The following is a 20,091-nucleotide window of genomic DNA, read 5'->3' on the forward strand; positions in this document are numbered from 1 at the left end:
ATATGCAGGTTTTCCAACTGATATCTGAACGGAATTCTAAATGTAGAATCCGAAATGTGGAGCAGAGAATCAGTGATCATAAGGCCTTTACAGCATCACTGGCCCGCATCTCGTGGTCGTGCGGTAGCGTTCTCGCTTCCCACGCCCGGGTTCCCGGGTTCGATTCCCGGCGGGGTCAGGGATTTTCTCTGCCTCGTGATGGCTGGGTGTTGTGTGCTGTCCTTAGGTTAGTTAGGTTTAAGTAGTTCTAAGTTCTAGGGGACTGATGACCATAGATGTTAAGTCCTATAGTGCTCAGAGCCATTTGAACCATTTGAACAGCATCACTGAATGCAGCTGTAAACAGAAATATAAAGAATGGCAGGAAAGATCATCCTGCTTAGCAAGAGTGACACGAAACAGATTTCAGATCACCTTAGCGATCTACACGAAAATTTCATCTCCAACTCTAACAGTGTTGAGTATCAATGAATGGAGTCCGAGACCATTGTGGAGTACCCCTAGGACAGGTATATGTCGAGCAGAGCTGTGAGGGGTGGAAGAGATCCACCGTGATTCGACAGCCGTGTTAGAAAACTGCTACGAAAACAGAGAGAGCGTCACTGCAAATTTAAACGTAGCCCAAGCCTCACAGACAAACTAAACGAAGCCAAAATCAGCGTACTGAGAGCTATGTGTGAAGCGTTCAACAAATTCGGAAGTAAAATTTTGTTTACCATCTTGGCAGGAAATCCTGAGAAATTTTGGTCTTACGTTAAATCAGTAAAAAGACCGAAGCCATCTGTCCAGACACTCTGTTACCATAATAGCATTGCAGTGGAAGACGACACAGGAAAGGCCGAAATACAAACCGTCTTTCTCGACAGCTGTTTAAAATAGGAAGATCGCAGTGTAGTGTCTCCTTTAAATCGTAGCACCAAAGACAAAATGCGTGATAACGAAATAAGTGAGAATGGTAGAGAAAAGCAACTGAAACTGCTCAACAAAGGGAAGGCCACTGGACCTGACGGGATACCAATACGATTCTATATAGAGTATGCGACACAGATGAGTCGAAACATTATGACCACTTGCTTAGTAGTTTATTCGTCCATCTTTGGAACGAAATACATAATCCCTTCTGCGTATCAGGGATCCGACAGGTTGTTGGCAGCTTTGTGGAGATATGAGGCATTAGATGTCTACGCACAGATTATATAACTCGCGTAAATGACGGGCCACTGATTTACGTACGCGGTAGTGTCGCCCTATAGCGACCCAGATGGGTTCCATAAGATTTGCATCAGGCCAATTTGGTCGCCGAGACAACAGAATGAGTTCCCTATAATGCTCCTCAAATCACTGGCTCAGACACACGCACAATTATACTGCTGAATTATGACGTCGAGGAACACTTCAAGCGCCGGCCGCGGTGGTCTCGCGGTTCTAGGCGCGCAGTCCGGAACCGTGCGACTGCTACGGTCGCAGGTTCGAATCCTGCCTCGGGCATGGATGTGTGTGATGTCCTTAGGTTAGTTAGGTTTAAGTAGTTCTAAGTTCTAGGGGACTGCTGACCACAGCTGTTAAGTCCCATAGTGCTCAGAGCCATTTGAACCATTTTTGAACACTTCAAGCATGAAGGGATGTAGGTGATTCGCAGCTGTCAGCGTGACTACAGTTACTACCATAGGCCCCATGCAAGCGCAAGAGAATGTTTCCCATAGCATAATATTGCTACCACCAGCCTGCGTCCGTGGCGCGCTGCATGTTTCGATCCGTCGTTTACCTCGATGACGGCATTTGTCAAAACGACGATAGACCTAGCGTAGCAAAAATGTGAGTCACCAGAGTAGCCGAGATGTTCCATTGATCTACGGTCGAATTCCGATGGTTCCGTGCCCACTCCACCAAAGTAGCTTATCTCAATGGATTTCCCCATTTGCAGCCCATATCTTCGCTAGGGTGATCCCCCGTCTTCGTCTGCTGCGCTTACACACTTCTGTTACCGCGTCACGTATCCGCAACGCTGGCCGGCCGGAGTGGCCGAGCGGTTCTAGGCGCTTCAGTCCGGAACCACGCTGCTGCTACGGTCGCGGGTTCGAATCCTGCCTCGGGCATGGATGTGTGTGATGTCCTTAGGTTGGTTAGGTTTAAGTAGTTCTAAGTTCTAGGGGACTGCTGACCACAGCTGTTAAGTCCCATAGTGCTCAGAGCCATTTGAACCATTGTATCCGCAACGCTACCAGGCGACATCCACCGCCACGGTAGGCAGTGGTCATAATGTTTTGGTCTATGAGTGTACTTCTCTCCTGGAAGCAGTGTCCTGTAAGTCGCTGGAGGAGCCAAGTGTTTTAAATGACTGGAAAACAGTACAGGTGATACTAGTTTTCAAGAAGGATCGTCAAACAGACGCACGTAACTATAGACCTTCATCTCCGACGACGGTCTGTTGTAGAATTTGAAACATGTTTCTTGCTCGCACATAATTACACTTCTGGGGCCCTAAAATCTATTCTATAGAAATCAACATAGATACCGAAAAGAACGATCGTGTGGAAGCCAGCTTGCTCTGTTCGACCACGAGATATTCAGATAGATATACTCTAAATAACGGGACGTGAAAACGCACGTGGACGAAAAGCTGCCGAAGTCATAGCGTGGAATTCAACATTCCACTGCAGTGCGGATGGTGAAGTAAATAATCTGGCATGTTAGATTTTTGTCTCTGAGATGCAACATCCGTTTTAAATCACAAACAGAACTGAGAAGCCGCCATATTGTATTGAGTGAAATTAATATATAATTTTTTTCGGGTACGTGGCATGACTATAAGCTGTTTCAAAGTATCAGTAAACTGGGAATCTCTCGAAAAACTTATCGTGTTTGCTACAATTTATTATAATAAAGTGGCGTAACTACATATAACTTGTGTGCTATGAAAGTACACGGTTTCAGTGCTACCGCACAATGTTCATCGATCAAAGGCACGTCGTTTTGATACTGTTTATCATTTTATCGTAGTTCAATATCAAATAATTACAGTTGTAGGTACAGACTTGAGACAGTATTTACAGTTTACTGAGATCTGGGTGTCGTGCTGAAACTGTAGCATAGATGATAACATCTTGAGCTGTGAAGAGAAAGGTAGCAGATTCGTGTCCACCTCCTTCCAAATAAACGTTCATCTGCATCTACTTTCTCCAATACTAGATTTATTTCATCATGCCACGACGTATTGTTCTGTATTGGTAACTCTAGATATTTCATGATCGTGACTTATCCCAGTAACTGTTCGGCAACGGTGCAGTCGTACGATATTCGATCCGCATGAAAGGAATCACAGGATTTTTATGTTCTACCTATGTCGCCAATGCTGCATTATTTTTAGAACAAATTTTGTTACACTTTATTCAGGTCGAGTGAATGTGTTTAACTCCTCTTTTTAAAATTGTCTCCATCTTATATTACTTTCGTAATTTCTCTTTAGGCAGTCAATAACAGAGCACGTAATTTGAAAAACAAGCGTACTTTTAGTTTGATGTCTGTGGTTCTTTTTAGTCACTTTCAGTTACGAACGCAAAACAACAGAATCAGTGTATTAATTATAACCTAAAAAGTACTGGGAAAATTTAAGTATCGGTCTGTGTTCCCCACTGCGTTAATGTGTGGTGATGTAAGACACTAGAAAGAAGGGAAGATGCCTTTCAAAAGCCGCAGTCGTGGACATTCATGTAGAAAACTGATTTCTGTTAAAGACAGAGTAAAATTACAGTTATAATCGTTCAACGGTTTGACAGTTATTGAATGTAGTGAGTAGCCGCAAGCTAAAGTGGATAGTTGCGATCCGGAAAAGTCTCTAAAACTCAATAACGAACATCTATGATTCGTATATATCGTTCCCCAACCCCTGTGTAATATAATGTGTTTGCCAGCCAAATCAGATAAACGTATCCGCTCAACCAATACGTCTGCCCGGCGTAAATATGATTTCCAGTAGCCTCGTCTGTTGGAACGGTAAACATTTTGCTGAACCTCCTCGGGATTGTATTGAACAACTCCCTGACTACGCCCACGCCAAATGCAATTGGACAGTATCAGTAGCTTCAGAAAATCTTTCCTCGCCCTGATGCTCACCGTATAACATTTGAAGACTGGCTTGCTTTCTATTCTGCCTTTATTTCGGGTATAAACGTTTATAAGATCTATATTTACAGTAACACATTTTTCTTTTAAAAATTCCATTGTTTTCGCGCGTTTCATTTCTACTTGACACTGAGTATTTCAAAAATGAAGTAATTTCTTTTTCAGGATACGACAACGTTCAGTGAATGAATCAATTAAGAGCAAAATAATAAAGACGCTTTTTATTTAATTATAGTAGCGTGAAAAAAAACTAGACTTTAACTGTCGATGCACAGCTGTGAAACGATCCAAGAGGGTTCTCTTTTTAATGTAAGAGTTTGATAACAATAATAGTAGTTGATCTGACTTCAGTGTGGTACACAAAACCTAATCACATATCCTGTGTTTGATTGGTGGTTCCTTGATCTCTAAAAATGGTTACACTCAATAGGACTAATTGTAAGAGTTTTAAAGAGCTGTATGCAGGCTAGTAAGTTTTTTTTTTATAAATGAAATGTAGATAAATAACAAGATTTAATTATTGGAGAAGCATGTGCGCCAGATGATGTCTGAAACTTATAAAAAGTGGATAAAGTCGTCCTCTCACGAAACGTTAAAAACACGTGAACGAGGAGCTGGTGACGTCACAGCGTGGAATTATACGTGTGGAGCGTAAAATGAAGAACTAGGCATGTCAGATTTTGCCTCGTGCAGATAAACGTGGCCAGTGGGGTGCGATATCGTTTGTAAGGCACAAGTACCACAAGCCGCCATATTGTACAGAGGTAAACTATGTTTTGGATACGTTTTCATTATCATAGAGCACGAGGTATGAAAATAAGCTGTTTCAAGGCATCGGAAAATTGAGAATGTTTCGAAAGGGGATAAAAACTTCCTGTACTCGATGTTTTTAGTGTTATAATTTGTCTGATATGAAAGGAAACCGTTTCAAAGTTACGGCCCAATGAAGATCTATCAAAAGCGCGGCGTTTTGATTCAATTTGTGGTAGTTGAATATCAAATAATGTCTGTAGATGCAGTCTTAGGCAGTGTATACCACACCTGGAGGCCTGTAGCTTAATTGATAGCACCGTGAGCTCTGAAGAGGAAGGCAGCAGATTCACGTCCACTGCCTCGCAAATGTATTGTCACCTTTTGTTTTCCAGAAGATTCTGGGTGTTTCTTAGTAATTTAGTGGAACTATTACGTGCAGTAGTCTGTTATTTATTTTAAATAATGTATTTACTGCAATTCTTGTTGCAAAGGCCAACGATTGTGGCCAGAAATCTTAACGTAATTGACAGTCTGAGGCAGCAAGTAAACACAAGTTACACACTGGAAGTTTTTGCCATTATGAAACTTTGTGTAAAATATATCTCTCGGTTTTATGTACTGCCTCATGTTTGTAAGTTGTCGGTAAGTATTTTTCTCCGTCATGGTGAGCAGCTTCGAAAGAATCTCCCCTTCGGTCCATACGAAATTAAGAAACGAATCTCGATCTTGAAATCTGTGTGACAAAGTACGTTACTTCAGAGTGATGGTATTCAATGGAGCACCCCTCATATGGATATTATGGATTCGCAAACTGACATCAGACGCTATACGTAACAGACTTAACGCAACTATCTTACGCGCGTCTGTTTTCGTAAAGAATGTGTGTGATTTACGCGCCAGATGCCGCAGGCTGTGACTGGAGAGTGCTGAGGTCACAGACAATGACAAGCACGTTCTGTGAGATGTAGCCGGTTGTTTGAGAGCGTGCGGCAACCACGACGGACAAGTTCCATGTGAGGACTGAGCTTTGAGGTAGCCCTCAAGAAACTACTTCTGAAATCGTTCATATGGTGTTTCGGTAAGTGTGTCCAAAAATTGGACATGGAGGACGCTCCACTGAACAATTTGAGGCAGGGAACCTAGGATCAGAGAAACCAACTTAATGAGATACGGAAGTAAACTTGTCTACCGCTCTGTCTAGAATTACTGTTTACTAGCGTATTTACAACTAACATGCGTACTAATTTTCACATAATGTGCTGCTTATTTACATGAACATTCTTTATTTCCTGCAAAGAAACAAGGACGACGAGCCGGATTACTAGGAAGTTATGATGCAGGTTTGCTTACTTTACTTGGCCATAAGGTGGCTGTGTTGTTTCCCATGACAGAATGTGCTATGAATCGACGACAGACCCATTCGTTATTCTGCGCTGTTCAGAGACGTACAGTACAGTACGATGGAGCAGTACCAGTACAGATTCGAAGAACTCACTGACATGCACCTTGTGTATGGGGAAGTACGTTTCAATGCTGTCGCTGTTGAAACGCTGTAAAGGGAACGATTTCCTAACAGACATCATCCGGCGTTATAGGTGACAGTCTCACAGGGCCACATCTTCCACCTGTCTTCCTCAATGGTCACCTGTACTTGGGATTCGTGCAAAGAGTTCTGCCTGAGTTATTGGAGAACATACCCCTGGCTGTTAGTGAGAGGATTGCATACAACATGACGGGGCACCGCCTCACTTTTCAGTGTGGATGTCCGCAACAATCTCAGTGGTGTATTTCGTGGTCGCTGGATTGGGGGGGGGGGGGGGAGGTCCTATTCCATGGCCTGCGCGGTCACCTGACCTGAAACCCCCTGATTATTTCCTATGGGAATATCTAAAGACCCCAGTGGGTATGGAGATGAAATCGATTTCAGAATTGTAGCTGCCTTTGATGCGATTCGCCCGCATCTCGTGGTCGTGCGGTAGCGTTCTCGCTTCCCACGCCCGGGTTCCCGGGTTCGATTCCCGGCGGGGTCAGGGATTTTCTCTGCCTCGTGATGGCTGGGTGTTGTGTGATGTCCTTAGGTTAGTTAGGTTTAAGTAGTTCTAAGTTCTAGGGGACTGATGACCATAGATGTTAAGTCCCATAGTGCTCAGAGCCATTTGAACCATTTTGATGCGATTCGAAACACACCAGGGTTATTTGTTAGCGTGCGTCAGAATCTTGTCCGCCGATGTCATGCTTGCATTGAGGTTGATGGCCGCATGTTTCAGCACATTTTGTACGCTACAATACAAATGGTATATTCGTTGTGTCAATGATGGTATTTGCAGTTAGCTGTAACTAATGTAAATAAAAAAGTACACAGTAATGTGGTTTTATTCCTATTATCTCCTTACGCTGGCTTCTCTGAACCCAGGTTCGCTACCTCAAATTGTTCAGTGGAGCATCATTTATGTCTTGTTAAATTTTTTCACGCTCTTATGGGAACACCTTATAGATGGCTGATTTAAGAGTCGTCAGGACCATTGTAACTGATGTTTTGGCAGATTTCGTTTCTGCAATGTGTAGCTGGAGACAGTTCAGACAATTACTGCTCGTCACGTCTTTCATGCGACACCCCGTGTCGATGGAATCCGTCGGTTCGTGTCCCATTACAAACAAAATTATTTTTAAATCTTAATTTTATGTGCCCATTCGATAGAGAGCTCCCAAATTAATCTAGTTCGATATTTATTTTATCGATATGTATTAACTGTGACAGTAGACACACAGAATAAACAGCAATCCGCCAGCGATTCAGTAGCGCTGCATGATTTTCGGTAGCAGTCGGCGCGTGCCAGGGCACTGCTGTCGCTACTGGAATACCGGTTATTCTTCGAGTTTTACTGTCCCTCTCAGCAGCACGTATCGATAGGAAGAATATCGCACTGGACTAATTTGGGAGCGATCTATCGAATGGGCAAATGAAATTCTACTTTGAAAATAATTTTGTCTGTAACGGGAAAAAAAACTGACGCTTTCCTTAGACACTGTCGCATGAAAGACGTGGGCTGACTCCTGCTACACAACGAAAAAACGAAATTGGAAAAATCTGCCGAAACACCAGAGAACAGGGGCCCGACGACTCTTAGGAGACAGCCGGTATGTGGGTGGGTGGTCTGGGGGAGGGGACCAAACAGCGAAGTCATCGGTCCCATCGCCTTAGGGATGGGGAGGGAAGTCGGCCGTGCCCTTTCAAAGAAAATATCCCGGCGTTTGCCTGAAGCGATTTAGGAAAATCACGGAAAACCTAAACCAGGATGGCCTGACACGGGTTTGAACCGTCGTCCTCACGAATACGAGTCCAGTGTGCTAACCACTACGCCACCTCGCTCGGTTCAGTATATGGTTCAGTGCTCTAGGTAAGTTAGAATGCCAAACACAAAATCTTCCAAATAACTGCCATCCACTTCACACTCGTTCGGATTCAAATCGCGGTTTCTTTGTTGACTTATTGTATTCCATACATCAGATATCTTGGTACCTCTATTCATATCTTCACAATAATTCATAATTTTTATGTGATTGGGAAAGAGCCGTTGAGTTCCGATTTGAAATCGAAGTTATTGGTGTCTGAAAGTCGAAACATTTTTCCTACCACAATAAAGTTTTATCTGTCCTCCATAATCGATTCCATCAGTTTCAACTTTTGTGCATTTCTAAAAAATTAAGAGAAACGTGTTGTACATCATCTATTCTTAGCACGCACATTGAACATATTCGAAATGTAAATTTTTGCTACCTGTTTCATTCAGTTACGAAAATAATGGATGTTTTTGGTAAGTACAATTGCTTCTGACATAAATATAGGGATATGTGTTTAGTATGTGCGAGTCTTTTTTTTAAATATTTGTATTGTGATGTATTTGTGTCCTCTCTTCAAATCAGTCTCTCTCTCTCTCTCTCTCTCTCTCTCTCTCTCTCTCTCTCTCTCCCCCTACCCCGTCCCTCCCTCTCTCGTCCTGTGTGTGTGTGTGTGTGTGTGTGTGTGTGTGTGTCGCTTGCAGTTTAGATCACTTGCCTTATTTTGTTGAGGGGAGTTTAATAATATACTCTCAAGAATTATAAAACTACTACGGACAATATTGGCATCCAAATGAAGAATTTTTATTTTTTTTAATTTGTTTTTTTCTGTTATAAGGACTACCAGCTAAACGCCCCGTTGAAAAACCTGAAGCATCTGTGGCGGTTTGCCGTGTTATGTACTTAATTACACTCTTTAGTGTGCGTGGGTTACCAGCTTTTCAGTACAATAATAGCCCAAGGTTTTCCTGTATTATTACCTTTTTGCTAATTAATGTGTGTATAATACAGTTTCAATAAAGTGGTTATTTTTTTTTTTTTTACAAGTCTCATTCTTTCTGTCCAAGACATTTTTTTTTCTTCTTAGTAAACATAAATGTGTTACTAGAAAATACTTCCGAGTGTTCGAAGTATTCAGCTTGCAATTTTACGACCTGTGGGTGATTTAGCTGGCTAATCTGTGTGTGTTGTTGTGTGCATGGGTGTGTGTGCGTGTGTGGCTACACCCGTGTCTTGTCGTCCATTTGTTGATCCTGGTGTTGCGTCTTTTGCAGATTCAAGGAGACAGAGACAGTGTTGGAGCGCTCGTATGTACCTGACTTCTTTTGTCTGTCTTCTGGCCTGCCCTTAGCGTTTCTTAGGTGGCACGGAGTGGTTGTGCATCCCGTAGCTCGCATCCCCACGCACTAACATTCCCCTCCTTCCTGTGTGCGAGTGGCGTTTGGTGTTCGTCTTCCCCAGCACTCCCTTTTTTTACGCGTCCTGTAGTAACACAGCACAGTAAAATGTTTATTACGTAGGTCCATCACCTGCGCTTCTTTAAATTTCACGCATGTCTTTTGAATTCACATCGGGAATGTCTGCATTTTTTTTCACTGTTTTATTAGTCACCTAGTTTAAATTAAGAGAACATAATTTCGGGCTGACCACAGACAGCTCAGTTCTCGGCTTTTGTATGCGGCCACTGTGCGTTTTCAGTTGAAAAAATCCTTATAACCTTTTCCAGGTTCTTCACTTGCTTTAATACGTTTGCAGTGTTGAAATTCAGTGGTTTGCACTAATAATCATAGTTGTTTCGCTTTTTCTTTAGTGAAGTTACAAAATCAGCCATGTACTAAGCATACCAACAGCTGGACTGCTTGTCATCTGCTGCCAATAGATGGGATCTGCCATATGTGATCGACGTGAACCCAATATCTATGCCATCTGTATAACTGTATACAAGAATTACGATTGGAAACTTCAGTTATAGAGAGAGTGACGAAAAAGGGGGGGGGGGGTCCAGCAGACTATAAATGTACGATCTCTCTTAAACTACATGAGGTTTTTCATAATGCTTTGCTTTTCGTTGGAACGTTGTTCAAGTTAAGCTGCTCTAACACGCCCCCAAGGTACAGTCAAAACTTGAACCTGACTGCATCCTTCCTCAACTCTTCCAAACTGTACCAAAATAGTTCATACAGGGTGAACATGAATACAACCGACAAACTGCAGGGACGGATTGCTCACTGGAAATGGGGAAAACAAAGGTACTTTGAACATGTGTCCAGAAATGCATCGTTGCCACGGTAGATTGCGCTGACGAATGAAAATTCTACTGATCGCGTGCCTTGTGTTATGGCCAAGCAGATGGAACGTTTCAGAGGCAGCACGGCTATACCAAAACAAATACCCTCACAGACAACAAACACAGCCGGCCGGTATGGCCGTGCGGTTCTAGGTGCTTCAGTCTGGAACCGCGTGACCGCTACGATCGCAGGTTCGAATCCTGCCTCGGGCATGGATGTGTGTGATGTCCTTAGGTTAGTTAGGTTTAATTAGTTGTGAGTTCTAGGCGACTGATGACCTCAGAAGTTAAGTCGCATAGTGCTCAGAGCCATTTGAACAACAACCACATCACGCTACGTTTAAGGTCTCTTGTTGGGCATTTGTGTGTTAATGGCTCCTTTCAGACAAACGAACATGCAGGAAAGCGGCGGACTGTGCGTACACCAGATTTGGAGATTTGGGTTCTACAGATACTGAGACGAACCCTAGTACAAGCTCCAACCAATGTGCCGGCCAACATGGTGTAAGCCAAAGTACGATTATGTGTATTGTGCATGAAAACCATTACTATCCGTATCACGTGCAACAAATGAGAGGATTATCAGCAGCGGACATCCCTCTATAGGATGTACCGGGTGATCAAAAAGTCAGTATAAATTTGAAAACTTAATAAACCACGGAATAATGTAGATAGAGGGGTAAAAATTGACACACATGCTTGGAATGACATGGGGTTTTATTAGAACAAAAAAAAAATTGCTAGACGCTTGAAAGATCTCTTGCGTGCGTCGTTTGGTGGTGATCGTGTGCTCAGCCGCCACTTTCGTCATGCTTGCCCTCCCAGACCTCAGTCCGTGCGATTATTGGCTTCGGGGTTACTTGAAGTCGCAAGTGTATCGTGACCGACCGATATATCTAGGGATGCTGAAAGACAACATCCGACGCCAATGCCTCTCCATAACTCCGGACATGCTTTACAGTGATGTTCACAACATTATTCCTCAACTACAGCTAATGTTGAGGAATGATGGTGGACATATTGAGCATTTCCTGTAGAGAACATCATCTTTACTTTGTCATACTTTGTAATGCTAATTATTGAATTGCTATTCTGATCAGATGAAGAGCCATCTGTCGGACATTTTGTGAACTTTCGTATTTTTTTGGTTCTAATAAAACCCCATGTCATTCCAAGCATGTGTGTCTATTTGTACCTCTGTATCTACATTATTACGTTATTTATTCAGTTTTCAAATGTATGCTGACTTTTTGATCACCCGGTATTTTGGCGCCGGTTTTTGCACCAGACCGTCACAATTATGGCAATTCTGTCATCAGTATCTTTACCGACGAAACATTGTGCTGCTTACGGTAAGCGGCGTCAATCACACAGGCAGCAACATACAAGGAACACACAGCACGTGGTCAGAGGAACTTTCATTCGTTAGCGCCATCTACCGTGGCAACGATGCATTTCCGGACACATGTTCATAGGACCTTATTTCCTGTCAGGAATTCGTCCCTGCAGACCGTCGGTTTTATTGTACACTATATAGAGTATGGAATAGTAGGGCAGGATGGGAGAAAGAAAGGTTACGTCAGTATTCAGCGTCTCGTCCATAAAAATCTCATTTGAGAGGGTGGGAAAGCTAGATTGGACAAGGGCGGGGAAGAAAGCCATTTCCAAAACAAATACATCCCAGCGTTTACCATAAGCGACTTAGGGACAACATGGTAAAAGTAAATATGGATTTCTGGACGATGATTTGAGGGCCGGAATGTGCGCCCAATGCCGTAACCACAGCGCAGACTCGACCGTAAAAGGATAGTAATGGCGTCAAACGGAAGCCGTCAACTGTACTCAGATGGAGGGGCTGAGCAAGAACGGCAACGGTCGGCTTGTCGGATTCGAATTCCACTCAAGCACACAACTATAGTTTATCAGGAAATTTCAGTGAAACATTTTCTCCCCTGCACCGTAAAAGGTTTTACAAACTCACATTTTATCCAATCGCATCGCGAAAGTATTAAGCACAGTCAAATAATAAAACCAATAGCTTGATTATAGATGCATAGGCAAGCGTAACAGCTTGGCGATCCTTTCACTCTTTTTGATAAAACACATTTTATTATGTGTTAAAAAATTTTCGTATTGTATTTAGGAGTACAATAACCCATGGAAGGCAATCGGTGCTTGTCGTGGAGACGGTCCTGCTGTTGCTACACGCATTGATGGCATCTGAAACAACTGATGTTTCACATGTTTCCTATCAAAAATTGGCCGAAGTTGCCGAACATCCATTCCTACATTCGGTCGATGTAATGTTAGTACAAGTTTCCTGTAAACTGTCTGTCATCGCCTCTTAACAATAAGCTCTGTCTCTTCCCGCAATTCCTGACAGCAATTAGTAATTTTAATTTTGTCCATTTATTCTCCACATAGCACCAATATTAACATGCCTTGCCGCAGAGGTAACACCGGTTCTCGTCATATCACCGACCGAGCGAGGTGGCGCAGTGGTTAGACACTGGACTCGCATTCGGGAGGACGACGGTTCAATCCCGCGTCCGGCCATTCTCATTTAGGTTTTCCGTGATTTCCCTAAATCGCTCCAGGCAAATGCCGGGATGGTTCCTTTCAAAGGGCACGGCCGACTTCCTTCCCCATCCTTCCCTAATCCGATGAGACCGATGACCTCGCTGTCTGGTCTCCTTCCCCAAACCAACCAACCAACCAACCATATAACCGAAGCTAAGCGCTGCCAGGCTAGGCTAGCACTTGGATGGGTGACCGTAAGGTCTGCCGTGCGCTGTTGGCAAGCGGGGTGTACTCAGCTCTTGCGAGGCAAACTGAGCAGCTACTTGATTGAGAAGTAGCGGCTCCGGTCTCGTAAACTGACATACGGATGGGAGAGCGGTGTGCTGAACACATGCCCCTCCCTATCAGCATCCACTGACGCCTGTGGGCTGAGGATGACACGGCGGCCGATCGGTACCGTTGGTCCTTCATGGCCTGTTCGGGCGTGGTTTAGTTTAGTTTAACACTGTTACCATTCTACGTCCTCTTGGGTGCAAGATGGCAACTCTTCCACGTATACTATCGGAATTTCCATATAGAATGTTCAGGAGCACTTTAGGAGCGAATGGTCATCGAATGTAGCTATTCCACCACTTTGAAACTCTGCAAATGCTTTCCCGGTGAAATATGCACACTGTCGACACCACCACATTTAGATAAATATAACGTTCCTTTTTAAGCAGAACGAAAAGGGAAAAGTGGTTTATTAGCAGATTTATCGCGTATCCGACATAGTAAACGCCTCGAGTCCACTATTTTCTTTTAATCCATGTATGGTCACTATCCGTTCGTGTTTACAGTAAATGCATATATCTTGCAGCACACTGGGTAAACACTGGACTGGTACCCACGTCTCTCCTTAGATATGTTCTATTCAAATATGTAGGAAACGTTCTCATTCTTGCACATGAGATTTACTCTAGACATCGACACAGATTCTGTCCTGTGGTGTGGAAAAGAGACTGATGACCATAGATGCTTAGTGTCTTTAAGCTAGTCGTCATCATCATCATCATCATTATTATTATTATTATTATTATTATTATTATTATTATTATTATTACTTTGCATCCCTCGTAGTCATACCTGCCAACTTTTGAAAAGGGTGTGAGTAAAACACTCAGACGAAAAAGAATCTAACGATTTTCGACATATCCCGGCTTAACGAAAATAACAATACTTTTGGGGTACAAAATACAATAATTCATGCTTCAAACAGGATATTTCAATGAAAACACATCTAATTACATCATATGCCAATGATTTGTAGATGAACATAACAATCAAGAGAAAATCAGTGTTACACAGCAGGAGGCGTGGTGAAAATTGGTTTGGAGCATACATAACAGGACTTTCTTGATAAATTAAGGAGATAGGCGATAATTGAAAAGTGTTTTACACAATGAAACTTGTATAACGTAATACAGGTATGAAATAGTATAATACACACTGTAAATCCCATGCTAGTTCGACTTTAAAGTCATAGTTGGGCCTTTTTATCTTCCTACAAAAAGTCTTGAGAAAAATGTTGTCATAACAGGGACCAAAACTCCTGGTCTTCAAAACAGAAATAGATTACAAAGATTCATTGGGCATGGATGATCTGAACTCTGTTCTATTTTTCTTCAAAAGGCTGAAAACACGCTCACATTCTGCATTGCTATGGGGTATGGTGAGAAAAGAGGAGTGCATTACTCTAGAAATTCGGTTATACTTAAAAAATCCATCGGCTCCATGAATTCTTGATATTTGTTCCCAGATGGAATCATTTGCAGCATCTTGATTTGCAGCCAAAGTGTCATCTGTCTAAAGAGCTGTGAACTGTCTCTGAAGCTCGTTCACCGCCTCATTTGTAGGTCCATTCTATTCCTTGCATAACATGACAGGAAACTTTTCCAAGAAAAAACTAATGGAAGAAAACTGTGCATCTTCAGTTTTATCTAACCTAGCAACCTGAGCAGGCCTTAACACCTCATCCTTTAGTGGAAACTCGTTGATGATGCAGTCACAGGCATTGCATAAGTAGTGTCTTACTCACTAGAATAAAATGGATTTTCTATATCCTTGAGATCATTCACTAAGTTCGAAATCTGACTACCAATAATTTTGAATCAAATTGTACTCACCTTCATGCAATGAGGAACTTTTTGCAATTTTCGACTTTAGAAACTTCGTGAACAGCTGCTTTAGCAAATCCATTAGAAGTTCTAATAAAAAATGAACTTGTGTGGAAGAAATCTGAAGGGCAACATTCAGTTTGTCAAATCAGAAATAGTCAAGTTTGAGAACAGGAACATAAAAAATTTTTTCTCACGTGTTGTAACAGGAGTCTTAATTTTTAGGATGGGTTTGTCACATTTGGAGGAATATGCTATTCTTTTAGGGGCATGTGCAGTAGCAGACTCAAGAATTCTCTTCTTATGATACTTTTTGCATCCGCTATGTTCAATCCTAGGCATTCTGAAAGATTTCAAGCTTATGGAAATGTTTTGGGTACATAATATTGTTTTCTCCTTGAAAGAAGAAAGAAGCGGATCCCACTGGTCCAGTAGTCTATCCAGATATCTGCTTAAAGATAACCACCTAGTACATACGTGCTTCAGAATTTCCCGCTGCTAGATTAATCAGGTGGCAAATGCAACGTATGGCGGCAATACCTGGTTGAACTGTTGGTTCAGAACTGCTGAAACCCCATTTTTGTGTCCTATCATAACAGGAGCATTGTCGGAGCAGAAAGCCACACGACTTTCAATTGTATGTTACGAGAATACAGCTGTGATAACATCAGGTTATCTCTGTTTCGTCCTGTTGAGTCCCCGTCTAACGCTGGTATGGACAGCACAGTGCTAATCACTTTTTCCCGTGGAATGTCATAGAATGTAACAACAACAACAACAACATGCCATTCGTATCATTGCTTCCATTCGTTGCCAAAGAAAACGATCCGTTCTGAAGCCACTTAACTACAAATGACACATGTTTTGCCATTTTATTTACTACGCGTCTAACGCTGGTATGGACAGCACAGTGCTAATCACTTTTTCCCGTGGAATGTCATAGAATGTAACAACAACAACAACAACATGCCATTCGTATCATTGCTTCCATTCGTTGCCAAAGAAAACGATCCGTTCTGAAGCCACTTAACTACAAATGACACATGTTTTGCCATTTTATTTACTACGCGTGTCGTTTTAGTGCGACCACAGCTATACTTCTTTGCAACGTCTGATGTGGGAAACATATTGCGTAAAGAACCAGCATGATTAGCCGCACTTCAGGGCACACTGAGTTTCGCCAAAAAGGAAATAAACAGATACTAGGCCCTGATTTGTCATTGTCAACATTTCCAGACTTGGCAAAAAAGGTGTTGATTTTCTTGTTATCTTTCTTCTATATAACATAACTTACGTACTTACCGCTCTTCACATGATTACTTAAATCTTTTCTTCCACCATGTGCAGTATTAATACCACATCCACGTACCACTCAAAAGACAATGTTTTCTTCCCTTCTTGATTTTAGCATGCACGGAAAATCAACGGAATATGACTCTTTAAGTGTCTGAGAGTGCTGTTTCTTGTTGGATTTATTCATGAACCCTACAACAGGATTATAGCGTATGAACATGTCCTAGAACAAATGTCTCAATATGTACTGAAACATCGAAAGGAACCTGGATCACCGAACATCACAGAAAGTTATAACATCAACACCCAAGGCAGTCAAACACTTCATTGAAACATATCAAAGCACACAATCTTAAACCATTAAATCAACACGACGCCAACCTCTTGAACAACGAATATGCGCGCGCACACACACACACACACACACACACACACACACAAACGCGCGCCCGCTTGTATGACTTATCGATTATCGCAGACGTGCCTTCGGCCCACGCAAATAATCATTTGTACGGAAGCAGGGTGATTATCGAATGTTAACGTTTCAAATTTTTACCCGCGAAGTCGTAAAATGATACCGTAGGATGCTGCAATTTTCATAAATTTTACGAATAAACCGTAAAAGTTAGCATGTTTGATACTAAGTAATTTTAAGCCTTGTTTGCTCATTTGCAGTGTTTTTTTTTTTAATCAACAGTAGACTTCTTCCTTCATGACAACCGCTTTTGCCAAATACTTCAGTTAGTATATTTTGACTTTGACCTCTTTCATTTCCAGTTTCTCCTGCGTACACACAACACAGTAACTGTACTTACAGGAATAACTTCTGTAAGAGGGAATGGTTTAGGTCTGTTCGATACATTGCTGCTTTTTTCTAAGATTTGCAGAATAACTTTATTTGTGGGAACCAATCCTAATTTGTCAATATCTATATTTGATGAGATTGTGCAAAATAGTATCCTGACTTGAGAACATTTGTTTCTCCAGCTTTAATAAAACACGCTGTCTTTATTAGAGTCTGGGTTAACAATTTCCACTTGATTTACAGATAAATAGTAAAACATTACAAGTTCACATTACGAACTTTGTGCTACAATAGTTGATTTTAACATAAAAAACAAGAGAGAGAGAGAGAGAGACGACAAAATGTAATACAAAAAAAATGGCTCTGAGCACTATGGGACTTAACAGCTATGGTCATCAGTCCCATAGAACTTAGAACTACTTAAACCTAACTAACCTAAGGACATCACACAACACCCAGTCATCACGAGGCAGAGAAAATCCCTGACCCCGCCGGGAATCGAACCCGGGAACCCGGGCGCGGGAAGCGAGAACGCTACCGCACGACCACGAGCTGCGGACAAAATGTAATACAGCAGCATATTATATCTACCACATAATACGTTTATTGTATGTAAAAAAGGAAACATGTATTACAGGCCACGGATGATGCTTCCCAAATAAATGAAGCGAAACGCGTATGGCATTAAACAAACTGCCTTAAATTGGTTGCATAGACGGTGCATACCTCCATGAAAGTAGTTAAACCTATAAATAGACAGAACATGGTTTATAATTTTTGTCTCGGTTTTCGTTGTCTGGGAGGTTTACTTGTACACTAGTCATATTTGGTGTAGACAAACTGCGGAAACAATGTTGAACACAACGAAGCACCTGTTCTATGCTCTGTCCAATAGATTACACCACATAGAAGCAACCTGCATAGAGTACAGCGGAGCACATTTTAAATACCGTTCCTTGACATGTAATACACTTACACAGTCTTCGACGGGGTCAGACACCCCATCCATTCCATAGTTAAAAATCATTGCTTCCAGTACGCTAATATCATGTGCTTTAGCCAAGAAGGAAGTTAAGTTTTCTGTACACACACATCGGTGCACTTTATAAAATCGTTAAGATGGTTACTAATATCTTTTTTCATTTCTGGGCTCGTGATTTGTCACGTAAATGTGTTATATATCTTTAATCTACGATTGGAACCATACATGTTAAACAATCTGTTCCCATTGGCTTATCATTGCTGAAAGTCACATTGCTGTTTCGTTGATAGTGTTTTTGTACATACAAGTCGTGTTTTGATGTAGTGACTTATCCCCAGTTTGTTTAAACTGCCGGTAAAATTTTGCATTGCATACAGGAAACTGCTGCAATATTCCAAGCAGCTTACCCGTTAGTGCACCCAATTTAGTGTCACCGTCACAGAACGACAATTCGACAGCTAGAGGCACATTAAATAAAAAAAAAAACAAGGAAGCAGCACTAATCATTTAGACGAAATATAAAAATCCTGTGGTTGTACCATGTAAAGTGGCATTGGCTGGCGTTAAAATATCTGTACTAATGGATGAGCTACCAGGGTTATCACATCAGCTCCATGTAGATGACTGTTGCCTTATGGACCTGAATGCAACGCAAGACTTTACTGGGATTTGTAATAAAATGGAGATGTGATTGCTAAACAAAAATCCACAGATTCTGTGTGCAAGACCACTACTGAGAGAACAGCAATATAACTGTGAAAAACGATAAGACGGCTGGAATAGAATGTTTAATGTGGCTGATCTCTTGAGTGTAGAGCAAATATATATAACAAATCTGTGTCAGGTAACAAGCCCAGAGATAAAAAGAGGAATATTGGTAACCATCTTATCGATTTTATGAAGTGCTCTGGTATGCCTCTACAAGGAACATTTACGTCTTCCGAGGCTAAAAAACATAGTATTATCAGACGGGAAGCTAAAATTTATACAATCAAGTATTTCACGAACAATGGATGCAACTTCAGCCAAAAGGGCAACCAGCTCTCCTGGAGTGTCTCTCGGTGTCTCGTGCACCAAACGCTTCATCTCCCGCAGAAAAAGAAATTCATAGGAGTGAGGCTCACATTGGCAGCAACATGTCTAAAACAATATTCACCACACGTCATTTCGTTGCGTCGTCTCTGAACATCAGCAGTATCGAATCCTTCAGACCCGTAGCGGAGAAACGGTGCAACTGTGAAACACATGTTAAGTGAACTTGAGCGTAAGTGTTTTAAATTGCATACCAGCTGAAATATACCACAACTATTTCCATCTTCTTGATCTAAATTACAGCACATCGGAGACCTTGGTTGACCTGTTCAGCAGTAAACATAAAACGTACCAAGAGGGGTTAATTATGGTTTAGTCCCTCTACATGACCACATTTGTATTCACAACACTTTGAACCCAAATGGAATGGATGCAAATCCTGTATGGTAAGTAATAGGATTTTTACACCATTCATCGCAAGAAAACTGTTTGAATTCCTTGAGAGATGCTTTTTGGTGTTTGTGAGCATCCTATTACTTTCACAGTACACGTCAAAATGACCCTAAAATAATCAAATGGAGCAGTTGTGGCAGCCAAGAACGACGTATTACTTCGTCATGAAAATGAAACGAATCCAGGACATTCGCGGTTTGAGTATTATGTCCTAGAAAGATTCAGCTAACAATATCTGCACAATTTAATGCACACAGTCACCTAAAATCCGCAGCTCGTGGACTCGCGGTAGCGTTCTCGCTTCCCGAGCACGGGGTCCAGCGTCCGATTCCCGACCGGGTCAGGGATA

The 20,091-nt window shown here is 41.9% G+C and overlaps 1 protein-coding gene across 1 annotated transcript in view; it reads left to right on the forward strand.

Moving 5' to 3' along the window:
• LOC126248235 (cAMP-specific 3',5'-cyclic phosphodiesterase) overlaps positions 1-20,091 on the forward strand; it is a 953,544-nt gene that overhangs the window by 184,864 nt on the left and 748,589 nt on the right. Inside the window, exon 3 of the mRNA XM_049949066.1 lies at positions 9,489-9,521. Within this exon, the coding sequence (XP_049805023.1) occupies positions 9,489-9,521 (33 nt within the window). The remainder of the gene's footprint in view (positions 1-9,488; positions 9,522-20,091) is intronic.

Source organism: Schistocerca nitens, chromosome 3 (assembly GCF_023898315.1).
Source record: "Schistocerca nitens isolate TAMUIC-IGC-003100 chromosome 3, iqSchNite1.1, whole genome shotgun sequence".
NCBI lineage: Eukaryota > Metazoa > Arthropoda > Insecta > Orthoptera > Acrididae > Schistocerca > Schistocerca nitens.